This window comes from Bos indicus x Bos taurus, chromosome 7, assembly GCF_003369695.1.
Source record: "Bos indicus x Bos taurus breed Angus x Brahman F1 hybrid chromosome 7, Bos_hybrid_MaternalHap_v2.0, whole genome shotgun sequence".
In the NCBI taxonomy this organism is placed as follows: Eukaryota; Metazoa; Chordata; class Mammalia; order Artiodactyla; family Bovidae; genus Bos; species Bos indicus x Bos taurus.
The window spans coordinates 97,098,414-97,116,440 of NC_040082.1; the positions used below are offsets into that span (position 1 = coordinate 97,098,414).

Genomic DNA, 18,027 nt, shown 5'->3' on the forward strand with positions numbered 1-18,027 from the left:
TGAATATTCAGGGTTGATTCCCTTTAGGATTGACTGGTTTGATCTCCTTGCTGTCCAAAGGACATCAAGGTTATTGACATACCTATGTATTATTTCAGTTTCCTGGCTCTGAGTTCTCTGGGGAATCTAGACAGAATATAAAACTGCCTCCCTAGTCTCTCTTTAGAAAATTACCAAATGTCTCAAATAATCTAAATAGTATAGTTAGTGTATTATAAAAAGTGACTACCCCTTAAGCCCCTATGGGAATCAACAATGGATCATATCCACTATCAGGTTCAGTTTTTTAAAAAAGTAACGGAATAATATGTGTACAGAAGGAATGTTTCTTACTCTTCTCTGTCTCCATCTCATCCCAAGACAGTGTCTGCCTTTTGTGATTCTCCTGCTAGTGCAGAAAACCCACATTTGATATGTTGTCAGTTTCCATCCTTCTCACCAGATTTTTCCACAACATGGGACCCAGAAACAAAACAGGAATTTTAGAATTCCTTCTTATGGAAGTGACAGAAGATCCGGAACTGCAGCCACTCCACTTCATTCTGTTCCTGTTCATATACCTGGTTACCATTCTGGGAAACCTGCTCATCATCATGGCTGTCATCTCTGACTCCCACCTCCACACCCCCATGTACTTCTTTCTCTACAACTTGTCCTTTACTGACATCTGTTTAAGCACAACCACGATCCCAAAGATGCTAGTGAACATCCAAACACAGAATCAGAGCATCACGTATACAGGCTGCCTCACCCAGCTCTGCTTCATCCTAGTCTTTGTTGGTTTGGAAAATAGTCTTCTCGCAGTAATGGCCTATGACCGGTATGTGGCCATTTGTCACCCACTGAGGTACATGGCCATCATGAACTTCCCCCTCTGTGGCCAGCTGATTCTATTCTCCTTGTTTATTAGCATCGTGGTTGCCCTTCTTCACAGTCTGATGGTGTTGCAGCTGACCTTTTGCACAGATCTGGAAATCCCCCTCTTCTTCTGTGAAGTTGTTCAGGTCATTAAGCTTGCATGTTCTGATACCCTCATTAACAATATCCTGATATATTTGGCAACTAGCATATTTGGGGGTATTCCTGTGTGTGGAATCATTTTCTCTTATATTCAGATAGTGTCCTCTGTCTTGAGAATGCCATCAGCAAGTGGAAAGTATAAAGCGTTTTCCACCTGTGGGTCTCACCTCTCAGTTGTGTCCTTATTCTATGGGACAGGTTTTGGGGTGTATATTAGTTCTGATCTTACTAACTCTTCCAGAAACACTGCCGTGCTTTCAATGATGTACACTGTTGTTCCTCAAATGATGAACCCCTTCATTTATAGCCTGAGGAACAGGGACATGAAAGGAGCTCTGAGAAAACTCATCGTTAGGACTTCTTTTCTGTGATTGTCTCTTGTGCTTTGTACTGGCATTTCTAGAATGAACCAGAGTAACAGAATGTCAGGTGAACCAGAAAGCCTGACTCTTGTCCCACCAACTTATTCTAAAATGACTAGGTAACATAGTGGCTAAGGGAATTTTAACTTGAGGTTGAAACCCAACTTCCTGTTTCCTTGGCTCAGTGATGTTTCACAAATGAGTCCCATTTCCTAGTCTTGTTTTCCTCCATGCACTCCTTAAGAAGCTAATGGAGACAAGGGATATACTGATATTAATGGAACATCAAAAGAAGAAATGTGGAAAATTTGGATATGTCAGGGAGAGGATCTAATAAATTTGTGGACATAGAGCCTTGATTTTGCCTGATCTCTTGGTTGGTTCTGAGAAAGATCTATATAGTCAAAGCTATGCTTTTTCACCAACTCAGTGGACATGAGTTTGAGCAAACTTTAGGAGATATGAAGGACAGGGAAGCCTGGCATGCTGCAGTCCATGGTGTCTAAAAGAGTCAGACAAGATTTAATGACTGAACGATAACAAATGGTTTTTCCAACAGTCACGTACAGATATGAGACTTGAACCGTACAGAAGGCTGAATACCGAAGAATTGATGCTTTCAAACTGTGGTGTTGGAAAAGACTCTTGAGAGTTCCTTGGACTGCAAGGAGATCAAAGCAGTCAATCCCAAAGGAAATCAACCCTGAATATTCATTGGAAGGACTGATGCTGAAGTTGAAGCTCCAATGCTTTGGCTACCAGATGGGAAGAGCTGACTCACTGGAGTTGGGATGCTGGGAAAGATTGAAGGCAAAAGGAGAAGGGGGTCAGCAGAGGATGAAATGGTTAGATAGGCTCACTGACTCAATGGACACAGATTTGAACAAACTTTTGGAGACAGTAAAGGCCAGAGGAGCCTGGTGTGCTTCAGTTCGTGGGGTCACAAAGAGTCGGACACAACTTAGTGACTGAACAACAACAGAACTGCATCCCATGGTCAAGCCTGCTGTAAAACATGTGGAGAGCTGTTCTTGCAAATTCCAACTCACTCATTCCTGATACCCACCACAGATAAACTGTATGTGTGCATGGCAACACCAACACCCACCACAACTCAGTTTTCTGACCTCTGTAATTGCTATATTGTTGCTGTCTCAGTGGTTAGGGATGATTACAAGACTTTCAATTTTGATCAGTGAGGAAGCTTTCATCTTTACTGAGATAAAGTAACCCTGATTCAAATGTGCCAAAACAATGCTGTCTTATAATACAAAGGCTTCAGAACTGGGGAATGTAGAGAAAAGTCATTTGCTCCTCCAGATGGTGTCTTTAACCTGGGAGCAGTAGTTACCCTTGTGAGCCAAGACGGCTGCAACACATGCAGGCATCATATCACAAAATGTTTACCAGAAACAGAAAACTGACTCAGTCCTATGTGTCTTAATATTTAATAATGCATGGAGTCATCTGCAACATACACCCTTCATTCTCTTCACCATGAATAGGATCAAATGTCCCATCTGAAACTCATCCTCAAGGTGGAGAAAATGCTTATTTTGAGAGCCTAAGCCTGACTATATGCAGTGCAATTCCCCTTTGAATTCCACCCCCACAAGCATTAAAAACACCTCGGACAACTTGACATGTAGTAAAGGACTCAATAAAATTAACTAATATCGTTGGGTTCCATGATGTGCTTTTATTCATAATTTGGAAACTTACTATTCTCACATATTTTTACTACTTTCTTTAGCAATTAGGTTAGTTTTCCTTCGTGTTGTATTATCAGCTTGTTTTTCTAATCTGCGTCATTTAATAAAATAAATAGTATTTACGCAGCAGAAATGAACTCATTTCCAATACTCTGGACTTGTAAGTCATATGTAGTATCTTTTCAAAACACATGTTTTTTCTGATACTGCTGGAAATTTTGTTTCTTTGTAACTAGTTTTCTGGTGTTATAAATAAATCATTTTGAATAGTACTTTATATGTGTCTGGTGTAAATGAGAGTGTTGTGTAATTGGGATGGAAATATTGGGTATTAGAGATACCGAGTCTCCTTTGTGTGGTTACAATAAGTCTTCTTTTGAACAAATTTATACATATATTGGAAATCTGTCAGAGACGACTGAGGCAGACACAACTGAGCAACTGAACTGAACTGAACTGGAAAGTTGCTGTTTAGCCTCCCAGTCATGTCCAACTCTTCATGACCCCAAGGACTGCAGCATGACAGACCTCCCTGTCCCTCATCATCTCCCAGAGTTTGCCCAAGTTCATTATATCAGTGATGCCATCCAGTCATCTCACCTCCACACCATCTTCTCATTCTGCCTTCAGTCTTCCCCAGCATCTGGATCTTTTCCAATGAGTTGGCTGTTTGCATCACGTGACCAAAATATTGGAGCTTCAGCTTCAGCAACAGTCCTTTCAATGAATATTCAGGGTTGGTTTCCTTTAAGATTGACATTGGAAACTACTGATGATCTATATCATCATCAACACATTTTCAAGAACACTGACAGCCTAATGGGTATGAAAATGATTTAATAATTCATGTATATCTTATTATTAAATGATTGATAGAATTTTCAGATATTTATTTCCTTCCTGTTAAGTTTCTGTTTGTGGTGTTTCTCCTGAGTGGCTTATCTTTTTCCAATTGATTCACATGACTTTGTATCACCAGGTTATTATTTTAAGTTGTATGCACTGCAAATTTCTTTTTGCATGTGTTTATTACTTTTGGATTTTTTTTAGGCTTTTGGGGAGTGATGGGATGAACCCAAGTGCTTAGTTTTAATGCAGTGCATTTGTCAATACTTTCCACAATGGTTTGTGCTCCCTAGATATTTTTTAATAAAACCCAAGGTTACTTCAATCTGAGAGACTCACCATTTTAGCTTTTACATTTGAAACAATACTCTTTCTAGAATTTAGTTTTGCCTTGATGGGAGATAAGGATCCAAATTCATTTTTATGTCCCTGAATAAACTGTCCATTTATGTTCTGGTCTTTTTCTGGGCTCAATATTATCATCAACAAGTCTTATATTTACACCTATACCAATTTAATAGGTCTTAATTATTGTAGCACACCATTCAGCTAAAGGCTTCCTCCATAGCTCAGCAGTAAAGATTCCACATGCTATGCAGGAGACATAGGAGATGAGGGTACAGTCTCAGGGTCAGGAAGATCCCCTGGAGGAGGAAATGACAACCCACTCTAGTATTCTTGCCTTGATAATCCCATGGACAGAGGAGCATGGCCAGCTACAGTCCATGGGGTCGCAGAGAGTTGGACATGACTGAGCACACATAGAGACAGAAAGTGAAGAAAACTATTAATATATATTGAAGCCATTTTGATAAATTAGAAAAGGTGGTTGGGATATAGTAATTGATCAGAGACAGGATTGTCACAGAGAATATATTGCAATTCAATTGTGTAAAATACACACAGTTAAGATTATGATCAGAAAACATTTAATGACTCTTGGAGAGATAAACCCTGAAATTTTTGTGTTGTTTTTTACACTAACAACTATGCTTTAAAATATGCTATTTGTGTAATATATAGCATATATTTTATAATTAATTATATAAAATATAATAAAATAACTTATTATAAGATTATATATATAGTATAGTATAGCATCATAGAATTGTATCCTCGGTTTCTAAGGGTTTGGACAGTCCTGGGATCACAGTGATAATAAAACTGCTTGACTAATGAGGAGCTTTGGAAATTGAACCTCTAGGGAGTACAGAGATTGTGCTCTGCCTGTGACCGCCCCATTCAACAGTCCTTTCCCTGAAAAGCAGTAACACACCTGAGCCTCCTTCCATAGATGACCCTTCTTGCCCAGGAGCCTGGTGGCTCACTCAGTTCCTCTGCCCTTCCTGAATACAGATGGAACACTCAGCAGAAATGTCAACCACCATTCCACTGTGATGCCACTCAGGTAACCTAATGTCCCTCAGTAAGGTTTGGAAATGAGGACAGGTGTCTCACTATGGTTTATCTGTGATGAAAGAACATGCATCAGATGATTAGAACAAGGCTATCCAGAAGCTTCCTGCCTGACTGTCCGTCATGTTTGTCTCATGTTTCCTTAGACTTTGCACCAGTATTCAAACACCTTTCATGTACTAGTATTGTATTCATGCTGTCCCATAATCAAGACTGTTTCCTCTTGAGTTGAAGTCCACAACTCTTATTTTACCTTTTTATTTTATATTGGAGTATAGCTGATTAACACTGTTCTGATAGTTTCAGGTGGACAGCAAATGGACTCAACCATACATATACATGTATCCATTCTCCACCCCAAACTCCCCTCCTATCCAGGCTGCCACATAACATTGAACAGAGTTCCCTTTGCTATACTGTAGGACCTCATTCTTGTTCAGTCACTCAGTTATGTCTGACTCTGTGCAACTCCATGCCAGGCTTTCCTGTCCTTCACCATCTCCTGGAGCTTTCTCAAACCCATGTCCATTGAATCGGTGATGCCATCCAACCATCTCATCCTCTGTCATCCCCTCCTCCTCCTGCCTTCAATCTTTCCCAGCATCAGGGTCTTTTCCAATGAGTCACTTCGAATCAGGTGGCCAAAGTATTGGAGTTTCAGCTTCAGCATCAGTTCTTCCAATGAATATTCAGGACTGATTTCCTTTAGGATTGACTGTTTTGATCTCCTTGATGTCCAAGGGACTCTCAAGAGTCTTCTCCAACACCACAGTTCAAAAGCATCAATTCTTCAGTGCTCAGCTTTCTTTATAATCCAGCTCTCATATCCATACATGACTACTGGAAAAACCATAGCTTTCACTAGATGGACCTTTGTTGGCAAAGTAATGTCTCTACTTTTTAATACGCTGTTTAGGTTTGGCATAGCTTTTCTTCCAAGGAGCGTGTCTTTTAATTTCATGGCTGCAATCACCATCTGCAGTAATTTTGGAGCCCAAGAAAATAAAGTCTGTCCTGTTTCCATGGTTTCTCCATCTATTTGCCATGAAGTGATGGAACCGGATGCCATGATCTTCATTTTCTGAATGTTGAGTTTCAAGCCAACTTTTTCATTCTCCTCTTTCACCTTCATCAAGAGGCTCTTTATTTATTTATTTTTTTTTATCAAGAGGCTCTTTAGTTCCTCTTTGCTTTCTGCCATAAAGGTGGTGTCATCTGCATATCTGAGGTTATTGATATTACTCCTGGCAATCTTGATTCCAGCCTGTGCTTCATCCAGCCTGGCATTTCACATGAAGTACTCTGCACATAAGTTAAATAAGCAAGGTAATGATATACAGCCTTGATATATTCCTTTGCCAATTTGGAACCAGTCTGTTGTTCCATGTCTGATTCTAAGTGCAGCTTCTTGACCTGCATACAGGTTTCACAGGAGGCAGATAAAGTGGTCTAGTATTCCCATCTCTTTAAGAATTTTCCACAGTTTGTTGTGTTCCACACGGTCAGAGGCTTTAGCATAGTCAATGAAGCAGAAGTAGATGCTTTTCTGGAATTCTCTTGCTTTTTCTATGATCCAAAAGATATTGGCAATTTGATCTCTGGTTCCTCTGCCTTTTCTAAATCCAGCTTCAACATCTGGAAGTTCTTGCAGTAGTCTGAACATTCTTTAGCAATGCCCTTCTTTGGGATTGGAATGAAAACTGACCTTTTCCAGTCCTGTAGCCACTGCTGAGTTTTCCAAATTTGCTGGCATATTGAGTGCAGCACTTTAACAGCGAGTGATCATGCCATTGAGGTTATCTTGGTAAATTAAGTTTTGGTTTTTTTTTTTTTGCATAGCTCTTCTCTCTATTCTTGCCACCTCTTCTTAATATCTTCAGATGGGTTGCAGTGGAGAGTTCTGACAAAACGTGGTGCCATGGAGAAGGGAATGGCAAACCACTTCAGCATTCTTGCCTTGAGAACCCCATGAACAGTATGAAAAGGATGTTGTTGGTTATTTACAAAACAGAAATAGACTCACAGATTTAGACAACGAACTTCTGGTTGCCAGTGGGGAAGAATGGAAGGAAGAACCCCATTTTGGGATTGATATGTACACATTGCTATATTTGAAATCTGCGTCTCTTAAAACAGGATGACTGTTATAAAATTGTCTGACGTTTGCTTGCGATCTTGTGGTGGTGGGTAGTGGGTGGGCAGGAAGTCTGGTGAAGTTCACCTTATTTTCCCATTCCTGATTCCTGACATGTGTGCTTAGGTGCTCGCCTATGTATTACTCCAGTTGCTTGACTCTGGGGTCTCTGGGGATCGAGACACAATGTTCAGTTGCCTCCTTAGTCTGCTTCTCTCTATAAAATTACCAAGTAGTATAGCATAAATAATGTAGTTGCTTTCTTGGTGCTTCAATGGTAAAGAATCTTTCTGCCTACTCAGGAGACATGGGTTTGATCCCTGATACAGGAAGATCCCACCCACTGTGGAACTACTAAGCTCCATGCACCACAACTATTGAACCTGTGCTCCAGAGCCCTGGAGCTGCAGCTGCTGAGCCCACACACCATAGAGCCCATGCTCTGCAACAAGATAAGCCACGACAGTGAGAAGCCTGTGCACCACAACTGGAGAGTGGACCCCTCCTGCTGCAACTAGAGAAAAACCCACGCAGCAAGGAAGACCCAGCACAGCCAAAAATAAACAGAAATAAAATTATTTCTAAAATACAGTATGAATAGTGACTACCCATTAAGCCCTTATGGGAATTAACAATGGATGACATTCTGCTATATCAGCTGCAGTTTTTTAAGAAAGTATAGAAATAATATGCATACAGAAGACACGTTTCTTAGTCTTCTGTTTATCTCCATCTCATCTCATGATAATGTTTTGCTTCCTGCTGGTGCATAAAACCCACATTTGATTGTGTTGTCTGTTTCCATCTTTCTTACCAGATTTGTCCACAACATGGGACCCAGAAACAAAACAGGAGTTTCAGAATTCCTTCTTATGGAAGTGACAAAGGATCTGGAACTGCAGCCACTCCACTTCATTCTGTTCTTGTCCATTTACCTGGTTACCACTCTGGGAAACCTGCTTATCGTCATGGCTGTCATCTCTGACTCCCACCTCCACACCCCCATGTACTTCTTTCTCTACAACCTGTCCTTTACTGATATCTGTTTAAGCACAACCACGATCCCAAAGATGCTGGTGAACATCCAAACGCAGAATCAGAGCGTCACTTACACAGGCTGCCTCACCCAGCTCTGCTTTGTCCTGGTGTTTGCTAGTTTGGAAAGTTTTCTCCTTGCAATAATGGCCTATGACCGCTATGTGGCCATTTGTCACCCACTGAGGTACATGGCCATCATGAACTTTCGCCTTTGTGGTTGGCTGATTCTATTCTCCTTGTTTATTAGCATCGTGGATGCCCTGCTCCACAGCCTGATGGTGTTGCAGCTGACCTTTTGCACAGACCTGGAAATCCCTCTCTTCTTCTGTGAAGTTGTTCAGGTCATCAAGCTTGCATGTTCTGATACCCTCATTAACAATATCCTGATATATTTGGCAACTAGTATATTTGGTGGTGTTTCTGTGTGTGGAATCATATTCTCCTATACTCAAATTGTCTCCTCAGTTTTGAGAATGCCATCAGTGGGTGGAAAGTATAAAGCTTTTTCCACCTGTGTTTCTCACCTCTCAGTTGTGTCCTTATTCTATGGCACAGGCTTGGGGGTGTACATTAGTTCTGCTCTTGTCAATTCTTCCAGGCAGACTGCAGTGGCTTCAGTGATTTATACAGTTGTCCCTCAAATGATGAACCCCTTCATCTATAGTTTGAGGAACAGGGACATGAAGGAAGCTTTGAGAAAACTCATCAGTAAGATACCATTGCCTTTTCAGGACTGTGTTATTTAATTGCCACACATTTGTGTGTTTTCTAGTTGTTATTCTCTTATATAGGGCTTCCCTGGTGGCTCAGACAGTGAAGAAGCTGCCTTCAATGCAGGAGATAGGGTTCGATCCCTGGGTCAGGAAGATCCCCTGGAGAAGACCATGGCAACACACTCCAGTATTCTTGGCTGGAGAATCCCATGGACAGAGAAGATTGGTGGGCTATAGTCCATGGGGCCTCAAAGAGTTCAATACACCTGAAGCAATTTAGCATGTACACACACATTCTCATTTATTTCTAGATTCACACCACTGTAGTCAGAAATGACACTGTATGATTTCAATATTTTCAAATTTATTGATACTCGCTTTGTGGCCTAAGATGTAAATTATCGAAAGAGTGTTCTACGTGCACTGGAGAAGATTGTTCTTTCTGCTTTTGTTGAGTGTAGTGTTTATATAGGGCTTTCCTGGTGTCTCAGACAGTAAAGAATCTGCCTGTGATGTGGGAGACCTGGGTTCAATCCCTGGGTTGGGAACATCCCCTGGAGAAGGGCGTGGCATCCCACTCCAGTATTCTTGCCTGGAGAATCCCCAAGGACAAAGGAGCCCGGCAGGCTACAGTCCATGTGTTTGCAAAGAGTCGGACACAACTGAGCAACTAAGCACACAGCACAGTGTTTGTGTGTCTCTTGGGTTTTGTTAGTTTATAGTCATTTGTAAGCCCTCTGTGTCTTTTTTTTGTTTATCCAGAGTTACTATCCTTTGCTGAAAATTTGCATTAAAATCTGTAAGTGTTAGTGTAGAAATTTGGATTTCTCACTTCACTTCTGTCAAGTTTGCGGCACATATTTTGAGGCACTATTGTTTGGTGTGTATATGTCTCTAATTGTTCTATAATCTTGATTATTAACCATTTTATCCCTATCTGGCTGCTACCTATTTCTATCTATCTTTCTTTGTCTAGTTTAACAGTTTTGACTTAAAGTCTACATTATTACTATATTAACTCTCTTTTGGTAATGATTTACCTACGTTTTTCCATTCTTCCATTTGCAATCTATTTGTGTTTGTGGATCTACAGTGAGTCTCTTATAAATCACACATATCCACATCAGGTTTCTTTTATCCTTTTCCCAATCTCTGTCCTTCAGATTAGACAATTTAATTCACTTATTTAAAGTATCTACTGACAAGGAGATACTTAATTCTCTACCTAAAATTTATTTTCTGAATAAACCATGTTTTTCTCCAAATATAGACCCAGGAGTGGGACTCCTGGATCATATAGTAATATAATGTGTGTGTGCATGTTTGCTGAGTAACTTCAGTCACGTCTGACTCTTTGAAACCCTATGGACTGTAGCCTGCCAAGTTCCTCTGTCCATGAGGTTCTCGAGGCAAGAATCCTGGAGCTGATTGCCATTTCCTCCTCCAGGAGATCTTCCCCACCCAGGGTTTACACCCGCCCCTCCTGTGCCTCCTGTACTGGCAGGTGAATTCTTACTGCTAGCGCCACCTGGGAAGCCCCAGCTACAGTCCATGGGGTCACGACTTAGCAACTAAACAACAAAACAAAGCCTCAAGGATTCCTTCCATTTTCTTTTTACCTGTGCATAAGAAAATAAAATCACCTTGAAATAAAATAAGCGGGTAAATTATCAGAAGACATAATCATCAAATGAGAATTTCCCTGGAGATCAAAAGGTTAAAAATGGATATGGCGAATGCAGAGGCGAAACAGTTCTCTTCTCAAAGTAACAAAACATTTTGCATAGAGACAATATTCCATTTTTATTTTCCTCCATTCCTGCCCTTCCATTCTGAGGCAACTACAGTCTTAACTTTATTGTGTCTCTTGGCATTGTGTTAAGCTGTTTTAATACACATGTATGAGTATGTGTGTGCATCTGTGGTTATATGCATGTGTATGTATGTGTCCCAATGCAAATGCCCCTTGCTTCTAGAAGAAATAAACTGTGATATTGTGAGACAGGAGAAAAAGTAGGGAAGTGACATTAGTGAATCAGAATGAAATGTACTAAAATTTGTTTCCTCTTTCTGTTTCTATACATATGCAAGATATAGTGGTCATTTCAGAACATGAATTCTTCCCTGAAATTAGAATTTATCATCTCACGATTGCTCTTTACATCTCTCCTCTTCTTGTTCCATCCCTCACTATCCTTCCTAAACTAAACCGTGTTATTTTGTCCAGTCATATTTATGCCATAAACAAATCACTACAAAACTCAGAAGTGGCCACAGGACTGGAAAAGGTCAGTTTTCATTCCAATCCTAAAGAAAGCTGATGCCAGAGAATGCTCAACTACCGCATAATTGCACTCATCTCACACACTAGTAAAGTAATGCTCAAAATTCTCCAAGCCAGGCTTCAGCAATATGTGAACCGTGAACTTCCAAATGTTCAAGCTGGTTTTAGAAAAGGCAGAGGAACCAGAGATCAAATTGCCAACATCCACTGGATCATCAAAAAAGCAAGAGAGTTCTAGAAAAACATCTATTTCTGCTTTATTGACTATGCCAAAGCCTTTGACTGTGTGGATCACAATAAACTGTGGAAAACTCTGAAAGAGGTGGGAATACCAGACCACCTGACCTGCATCTTGAGAAACCTATATGCAGGTCAGGAAGCAACAGTTAGAACTGGACATGGAACAACAGACTGGTTCCAAATAGGAAAAGGAGTACGTGAAGGCTGTATATTGTCACCCGCTTATTTAACTTCTATGCAGAGTACATCATGAGAAACGCTGGGCTGGAAGAAACACAAGCTGGAATCAAGATTGCCGGGAGAAATATTAATAACCTCAGATATGCAGATGACACCACCCTTATGGCAGAAAGTGAAGAGGAACTAAAAAGCCTTTTGATGAAAGTGAAAGAAGAGAGTGAAAAAGTTGGCTTAAAGATCAACATTCAGAAAACGAAGATCATGGCATCCGGTCCCATCACTTCATGGGAAATAGATGGGGAAACGGTGGAAACAGTGTCAGACTTTATGACGCTAAAGCTGAAACTCCAATACTTTGGCCACCTCATGCGAAGAGTTGACTCATTGGAAAAGACTCTGATGCTGGGAGGGATTGGGGGCAGGAGGAGAAGGGGATGACAGAGGATGAGATGGCTGGATGGCATCACTGACCCGATGGACGTGAGTTTGAGTGAACTCTGGGAGTTGGTGATGGACAGGGAGGCCTGGCGTGCTGCGATTCATGGGGTCACAAAGAGTCAGACATGACTGAGCGACTGAACTGAACTGAGCTGATAGCATGAGAAAATTTAAATGAGTGATTTTTATATTTTCCACACATTTTGAAGGTTAAGCACTATTTACAGTTGTTATAAAATGCTGACTATAATCTGCATGTTGCAAAATACATCCCTGTTGTCTATATTATACCCGATAGTTTAGGCCACCAATCCCCCCCACCTCTCTATTGCCCCTCCCTCCCGGCTGGTAACCACTAATTCGTTCTCTATATCTGAGAGTCTGCTTCTTTTTAGTTATATTAACTTGTCTGTTGTATTTTTTCTATTACATACCAGTGATACCATACAGTATCTGTCATTCTCTGCCTGACTTATTTCATTCAGTATGACAATCTCTGGGCTTTCCTAGTGGCTCAGTGGTAAAGAAACCGCCTGCCAATGCAGGAGACCTGCGTTCGATGCCTGGGTTGGGAAGATCCCCTGGAGGAGGGCATGGCAACCCACTCCAGTATTCTTGCCTGGAGAATCCCATGAACAGGGGAGCTTGATGGTCCATGGGGTCCCAAGATTCAGACATGACTTAGTGACTAAGAGCAACAACAATAATGACAATTCTAGGTAATGACCGTCTCTAGGTCCATCCATGTCGCTGTAAATGGCATTATTTCATTTCTCTTTTATTAGTTTTTTTTTTACTTTACAATATTGTGTTGGTTTTGCTATACATCAACATGCATTCTCTTTTAAATTTTATTTTAAATTTTATTATTTTTTCTTTTGTTATATTTATTCATTTTCTAATTGATGGATAATTTTTTACAGAATTGTGTTGGTTTCTGCCAAATATTCACATGAATCAGCCATAGGTATACAATTAGGGAAATTGCTTTACAATGTTGTATTGGTTTTCTGCTGTACAACAGTGCAAATCAGCCATAATTATGCAAATGTCCCCTTCCTCCTAAGCCTCTCTCCCTTCCCACCAAACCACCTCTCTAGGTCATCACAGAGCACCAGTCTGGGCTCCGTGTTATACTGCAACTTCTCACTGGCCATCTGTTTTACACATGGTAGTGTATATATGTTGATGATGCTTTCTCCATTTGTCCCACTCTCTTCTTCCCCGGCTGTGTCCACAAGTATTTATTCATTTATTTGGCTACATCAGGTCTCCGTTGTGGCATGTGGGATCTTCACCATGTCATACTTATTCACACGGCAAGTGCTGCAGCGCAGTTATGCTCAGGGCTGTCTGAGTCAAAGTCTTAGCCCAGAGGATTGATGTTGTTATGGTTACTTGTGCTGACTCCATGTTCATAGTGCAGAATTTCCCATTAATGAAGAAAATATGCCTAAGTCCATTCATCTCTAAACATTAGTATACTAATAAGCTGTTCACACCTTGGAGACTTTCTCAAAACCATTGATTCTCAAGAAAAATGCAAAAATGTATTAAAGCAACTAGAATTTAGGGAATCAACTCTTGCCTGTTCTGGGCAATCAATAAGCACATTCTCACGGGTCTTAACACAGAAAGTGGAAGTGTCATTGAATTGATCCTGGCACATAAACCAGGGACTCCTGCAGGGCCAGTACCCAAGCCACCCAGTCTGTAATGGGGCCCAACAGAAAAAGAGGAAGAAGATCTGACTATCATGATTGATTTTCAATATTTATTTTCCTGACATTACGTGCTAATTATACAACTGAGAAAGATGTGTCAAAACATAAAGGTAATAGACAACAGATCAAGTTACTGAGTATCAGGGGATTAATTAATTCTATATATGTCATAAAACCAGAGAAAGAAATGGCAACCCATGCCAGTATTCTTGCCTGGAGAATCCCATGGACAGTAGAGCCTGGCGGGCTATAGTCCATGGGGTCACAGAGAGTTGGGCACAACTAAAGCAACTTAGCATATGTCATAAAAACTTGGAAATGAAGGACAGGATGGGTCCCGTTGGGCTACCTAGCTAGAGAATAAAGGAAAAGAAAAATAAGTCTAGAATTAATAACCTATTTGTGGAGATTAATTACTACTGTTCATATAAAGTCTGAAATAGTATGGTGTCTTTTCTCATTAGCTTTCAAGTAAAAATGTGACCTACAGCTAGACAGGAAAGAGTGTGCATGTATTTATTTCATACACTGTTTTGTGTGTGGTAGGGAAGGTAAGAGATTCTAGATATAAAGTCTCATTTTCTCATCCAGTTGTGAGCATCTTAAATAGCAAGTCCTTTATACCAGGGGCTAAGGTCCCTGCTAAGTAATTAGCACAGGTTAAAATGTTTAAAATCCCACAACTACAAAAGCATTTGAAGTATCCAAGTGAACTTTGCTCAATTTCCTTTTTCCTTCTTAAGGCTGACAATCTTTTCCTCTTTTAAATTTTTTTTTTTTTTTTTGCTGCTCGGGTCTCCTTTGTTGCATGTGGATTTTCTCTAGTTGCAGTGAGCAGGGGCTGCTATCTTTGATAGTCTTTTCCAGTGAGTCAGCTCTTCACATCAGGTGGTCAAAGTATTGAAGCTTCAGCTTCAGCATCAGTCCTGCCAATGAATATTCAGGGTTGATTTCCTATAGGATTGACTGATTTGATCTCCTTGCTGTCCAAGGAACTCTCAAGAGTCTTCTCTAGCACCACAGTTCAAAATATCAATTCTCTGACACTCAACCTTCATGGTGCAATTCTAGAACTGTTGAATGTTTTCTGTTTCTTAATTTCTCACCTCAGTTTTATAGAGCACAACCTGATTTTCCTCTGTGGTCAATATACACAGACTTCCTACTCCCTTTTTAGACTTTTGTTATCACCTTTTCTCAATTTTCACATAATAGATTCAACATACATTTTCTCCACATTGGAGAACTTTGGATTGAATTATGTCCTTTGGCCACCTCATGCAAAGAGTTGACTCATTGGAAAAGACTCTGATACTGGGAGGGATTGGGGGCAGGAGGAGAAGGGGACGACAGAGGATGAGATGGCTGGATGGCATCACCGACTCGATGGACGTGAGTTTGAGTGAACTCCGGGAGATGGTGATGGACAGGGAGGCCTGGCGTGCTGCGATTCATGGGGTCACAAAGAGTCAGACACGACTGAGCAACTGAACTGAACTGAACTGAGAGTAAAAAAAAAAAAAATCTTTAAGAAATAAACAAACAAGGAAGCTACCAGAAACTAAAAGCTTTTGCACAGGAAATGAAACAAACAAAAAAGGACTTTAGTTTGATAAATTCCTTCTTTTTTCCCAAATTCATGTTAACTAATTGTCTCACCCCGAGACGCTAAGAGGACACTATGTTTTCCTCTCCACCTCTTTTTAAAAATACATACTGGGACGTCCCTGGTGGTCCAGTGGTTAAGAATCCACCTTCCAATTCATGGGACACAGGCTCAATTCTTGCTGGGAGAGCCAAGATCCCACAGGTAGTAGGGCAACTGGCTCCATGCTCCACAACCAGAGAAAGCCTATAGGCCGCAACGAAGACCCAGTGCGGCCAAAATAAAATAAGTAAGTAAAAAATATATATTCATTTGAGTTGTTTAACATGACAAGTTAAATTACCCTTATTTTTAATTGAAGTATAATTGCATTACAATATTGGTTTCATTTCTGCCATATATCAATGTTATAATTCCATTAGGTATATATATCAAATTGTCCTGTTAATTTCCACTGGCTATGTAAAACAGATAATCAATGGAAATTAACATGATAATTTGATATATAAGCCTAATGAAATTACTACTGCAGCCAGAATAATGATCATATCCATCCCTTCACATAATTACAATATTTTGTAATCAGTGTCCTCTTTCTATCCCAACCATTCTCCTAAAAACATTCCCCTCAGTATCACTATAGAAAGAATGCCTAATTCAGGTTTTAATTTGATAGAACCTGACCAAAAAGTCATAATCAAAAAGTTCACACACATTTTAAACATCTCAATATTAGAGAAGAGCAAAGTCAGTTTTCAAGCCTAAATTGAAGTGTTTTAGTTATTTTGGAATTTCACCACTGCAGCACTTTGGTGAAGTAAGAGTCAGGCATTTGGTCCAACCTATTATTCTTGTTTGTTGACTCGTACTGGAGCCCAAGTACAAGGTAGGTGACACAGCTACAAAAGATGTTCCTCAGATAAGTTTCCGCAAGGCTTGCTTCATGTCTCTGTTCCTCAGGCTGTAGATGAAGGGGTTCAACATTGGAGGGACCACCGTGTACATCAATGAGGCTATTGCTGTCTCCTTGGAAGAGTGTGTAAGTGCAGAACTAATGTACACTCCAAAAGCTGTCCCATAAAATAAGGAAACCACAGAGAGATGAGATCCACAGGTGGAAAAGGCTTTATATTTCCCACCAGCTGAGGGCATTCTCAGAATGGAGGAGACAATTTGAGTGTAAGAGAAGATAATGCCAAGGAGAGGAACACCACCCAATATGCTAGTCACTAAATATGCCAGGATGTTATTGATGAGGGTATCAGAACATGCCAACTTGATGACCTGATCCAGTTCACAGAAGAAATGGGGGATTTCCAGCTCTGTGCAGAAGGACAGTCGGAATACCATCAGAGTGTGGAGCAGGGCATCTGCACTGCTGATGACCAGGGAGAGTAGAATCAACAGGCCACAGAGGCAGGGGTTCATGATGACAACGTACCTCAGTGGGTGGCAGATGGCCACATAGCGGTCATAGGCCATCGCTGCCAGGAGAAAGTTTTCCAAGCCTGCAAATAAGAGGACAAAACAAACCTGGGTGAGGCAGCCTGTGTAACTGATGGATTTGCTCCGTCTTTCAATGTTCACAAGCATCTTGGGGACTGTGGTGGTGCTGAAACAGAGGTCAGTGAAGGACAGGTGGGAGAGGAAGAAGTACATGGGGGTGTGGAGGTGGGAGTCAGAGCCAATGGCCAGCATGATGAGCAGGTTGCCAAGCGCAGTGACCAGATATATGGTCAGGAATAGACCGAAGAGGAGGGGCTGCTCTTCTGGATCTTCTGAGAGACCAAGGAGGAGAAATTCTGCTATATCTGTTTGGTTTTTCGTTTCCATGTTGTGGCTGAGTCTGATGAGAAAAAAAAAAAACAAAACGTGAAAACAGAAACAGACTCACAGACCTAGAGAACGAATTTATGATTGCTGGGGGGGAAGGGATAGTTAAGGACTTTGGGATGGACAGGTACACACTGCTATATTTGAAATGGATAACCAAGGACCTACTCTATAGCACAAGGAACTCTGCTCAATGCTATGCGGCAGCCTGGATGGGAGGGGAGTGTGGGGGAAAATGGATACATGTGCATGTCTGGCTGAGTATCTTCACTGTTCACCTGAAACTATCACAACATTGTTAATCGGCTATACTCCAATTTAAACTAAAATTTTTTTTAAAAAAGAACAAATACATGTGATAGGACACATAATTGATGTACAAGAACCCATTCTTTTAGAACACTATAACATCTACATTGTAAACTGAACTGAAAATATTTTTCATCTTTTTCTTTACCTTCTGTCCCTCTTTTAGTCTTAC

At 40.7% G+C, this 18,027-nt stretch overlaps 3 protein-coding genes across 3 annotated transcripts; 2 read left to right on the plus strand and 1 right to left on the minus strand.

Moving 5' to 3' along the window:
- Positions 1 to 455: 455 nt before the first annotated feature.
- Positions 456 to 1,391, plus strand: LOC113896643 (olfactory receptor 7G1-like). Its single transcript, XM_027548862.1, has one exon. The coding sequence runs from the start codon at positions 456 to 458 to the stop codon at positions 1,389 to 1,391; it is 936 nt and encodes a 311-aa protein (XP_027404663.1).
- A 6,920-nt stretch (positions 1,392 to 8,311) lies between these two features.
- LOC113896372 (olfactory receptor 7G1-like) lies at positions 8,312 to 9,274 on the plus strand. Its single transcript, XM_027548581.1, has one exon. The coding sequence runs from the start codon at positions 8,321 to 8,323 to the stop codon at positions 9,272 to 9,274; it is 954 nt and encodes a 317-aa protein (XP_027404382.1). The 5' UTR covers positions 8,312 to 8,320.
- A 7,354-nt stretch (positions 9,275 to 16,628) lies between these two features.
- LOC113896644 (olfactory receptor 7G3-like) lies at positions 16,629 to 17,546 on the minus strand. The gene has a single exon (XM_027548863.1). It carries the CDS (start codon positions 17,544 to 17,546, stop codon positions 16,629 to 16,631), a length of 918 nt encoding a protein of 305 aa, XP_027404664.1.
- Between the last annotated feature and the right edge of the window lie 481 nt (positions 17,547 to 18,027).

Excerpts from the sequence above, each read along its gene's own strand:
- LOC113896644 (XM_027548863.1), bottom strand. The coding sequence starts at position 17,546 with ATGGAAACGAAAAACCAAACAGATATAGCAGAATTTCTCCTCCTTGGT.
- LOC113896643 (XM_027548862.1), top strand. The coding sequence starts at position 456 with ATGGGACCCAGAAACAAAACAGGAATTTTAGAATTCCTTCTTATGGAA.
- LOC113896372 (XM_027548581.1), top strand. The coding sequence starts at position 8,321 with ATGGGACCCAGAAACAAAACAGGAGTTTCAGAATTCCTTCTTATGGAA.